The sequence below is a fragment of the Nerophis ophidion genome, linkage group LG21 (genome assembly GCF_033978795.1).
Source record: "Nerophis ophidion isolate RoL-2023_Sa linkage group LG21, RoL_Noph_v1.0, whole genome shotgun sequence".
NCBI classification, from domain to species: domain Eukaryota; kingdom Metazoa; phylum Chordata; class Actinopteri; order Syngnathiformes; family Syngnathidae; genus Nerophis; species Nerophis ophidion.
The window spans coordinates 15161961-15164338 of NC_084631.1; the positions used below are offsets into that span (position 1 = coordinate 15161961).

The 2378-nt window shown below is 34.9% G+C and overlaps 1 protein-coding gene across 3 annotated transcripts in view; it reads left to right on the top strand.

Moving 5' to 3' along the window:
- The first annotated feature begins 561 nt into the window (after positions 1 to 561).
- aqp10a (aquaporin 10a) overlaps positions 562 to 2378 on the top strand; it is a 22123-nt gene continuing 20306 nt past the window's right edge. The window contains exon 1 of one of the 3 annotated variants that reach the window (XM_061882002.1): positions 562 to 1000. In XM_061882002.1, coding sequence (XP_061737986.1) covers positions 917 to 1000 — 84 coding nt within the window. In that variant the 5' untranslated portion in view covers positions 562 to 916. The remainder of the gene's footprint in view (positions 1001 to 2378) is intronic. The other 2 variants (XM_061881999.1, XM_061882001.1) reach the window with 2 other exon arrangements.

Sequence of the window (2378 nt, forward strand, 5' to 3'; positions counted from 1 at the left end):
TTATTAGTAGTAGTATTATCAGTAGTAGTAGTAGTAGTAGTGAAACTGTAATAGTAATAGTTGAGAAAAATTGTTATTAGAATTAGAATTATTAGATTTTGACAGAGATCTACACTATTTTCTTATTAGTGGTAAACATGGTAGTATATTTACAATTTTAATACGATTTAATAATTTAATTATATTATAAATAGTAATAATATTAGCAATACTTGTATAAATTGAGAAAACATTTTTATAATCGTCATTATATTATATGTATTCATTCTAATTCTTATTAGTGGTAGAAGGTTATTACAGTGATTAATAGCACTACATTTATAATTGTGTTTGAAATTAGTGCTATTTTTTAGAAATTGTTTTACAAGTATTATGCAGATTAATTAGTCTTGCAGCTCACTGGGTATAAATGGTATTGTATAGTGAACGGTCTGTTTTTGTTATTAATAGTAATGGTTCTACATTTTGATAATTGAACAAAATATAATCATAGTATCATATTAATAGAAGTTGTTGTATAATCCTAATACTATTTTTTTACTGTCATAAAAATGCCTAATAAATTGTATATAATTACAGAAATATTTTTAGAATATTTAAATTCTATTAGATTTATTTTTTTATTTTAAATAAGCGCAGCAAAGTTATAGCTCAATTTAATGTCTATAAAGATTTTAGTGTATGTAGGAATAAAAGAGCGTTTCCTTGTAAACAAACCAATGTTATGACTTTTTATGCATGTTGATGCTTCAAACAGCCAATAATCCAATGTGTGTGCTGTGACAAGCTAGTCAATGATTAATTGTCTTTGAGTTGCTCGGGAGAAATGGGAGGAAGAGCCAGGTGGCAAGGAGATGCTCCAGTGGACGTGGAGCCCGCCGACTTCCTCCCCGATTTGAAGTAACTTTTTCCAGCCATGTTGAAGTGGAAGCTATTTAGAGTGAGGAACGCTCTGGTGAGAGAATGCATGGCCGAATTCTTGGGGACTTTTGTCTTGCTGGTGAGTCACACAATTTTTCTCATCTTCAGCATAATGACTAAAAATAAAATGTATTAAGCTCTTCATCGCAGCATATCATAACATGCCTATAAGCCCCCAGTGGGTGTGTGCAGCATAGGAACAACACTATTTGGCAATAAATAAGTAATTTAAAGCAATAGCACAGCTCTAACCTTTGATCTTGTGCAAAAGCTTAATAGGATAGGATGGACATAATTCATCTCACAATGGGGAAATACAAAACATCCCCAAAAAATCAAAAGGAAAACAATAAAGAACATAAAATACATTAAGAGAACAGAGCTGGTGCAACCTGCTGACACTTCAGCGGTGTCCTTAGCTTCAAAAGTAAAACAAAAATATCACAGAATGATTGAGAATATATCATCACATGATGATTATGTTTTGTTTTTTCAAGCTGTTATTTTTTTCGTATATCTTTGAAAAGCCAAAACATTATTTTCCCTACGAAAATATAAATTAGATACATTTGAGGAGCAATTTTAAACCGCAATGCATTTTCAATGTGTTTTTTAATCAATTAACCTATTTTAATTGATTTATTAGTAATTACTAACAAATTTTTTTTGTAATCTAAATATAATTCACAGTGGCAGAGGGGTTAGTGCGTCTGCCTCACAATACAAAGGTTCTGAGTAGTCAGGGTTCAATCCCGGGCTCCGGATCTTTCTGTGTGGAGTTTGCATGTCCTCCCCGTGAATGCGTGGGTTCCCTCCGGGTATTCCGGCTACCTCCCACTTCCAAAGACATGCACCTGGGGATAAGTTGATTGGCAACACTAATTTGGCAGTAGTGTGTGAATGTGAGTGTCAATGTTGTCTGTCTATCTGTGTAGGCCCTGCGATGAGGTGGCGATTTGTCCAGGGTTTTTTCGCCGCCTACCGCCCGATTGTAGCTGAGATAGGTACCAGCACCCCCCGCGACCCCAAAGGGAATAAGGGGTAGAAAATGGATGGATGGATAGCTGTAAATATACCCCTCTCCTCTTAACCACGCCCCCAACTATGCCCCACCCCCAACCACGCCCCTCGCCCAACCCCCGACCACTCCCCCCAACCTCTCAAAATTCGGAGGTCTCAAGGTTGGCAAGTATGTCTAATTGTAATATATCTGTTTTTCAGCTGTTGTCCGTATATACCGCAGCAGTACTTAATTGTAATACACTTTTCCACCACTTGTGGCAGTAATGACAATATAAAACAAACAGAAGAAGTCTGGCGCTAATGTCATGAAGAAATTTAGAAAAGCGCAAAAATTATGACTGAAGTGGTGAAGCTGTATTTTAATTTGCAATTAAATTTTTATTAACAGTTTAGTTACATAACATTGATTAATAATTGACATTATTTATTTTAGC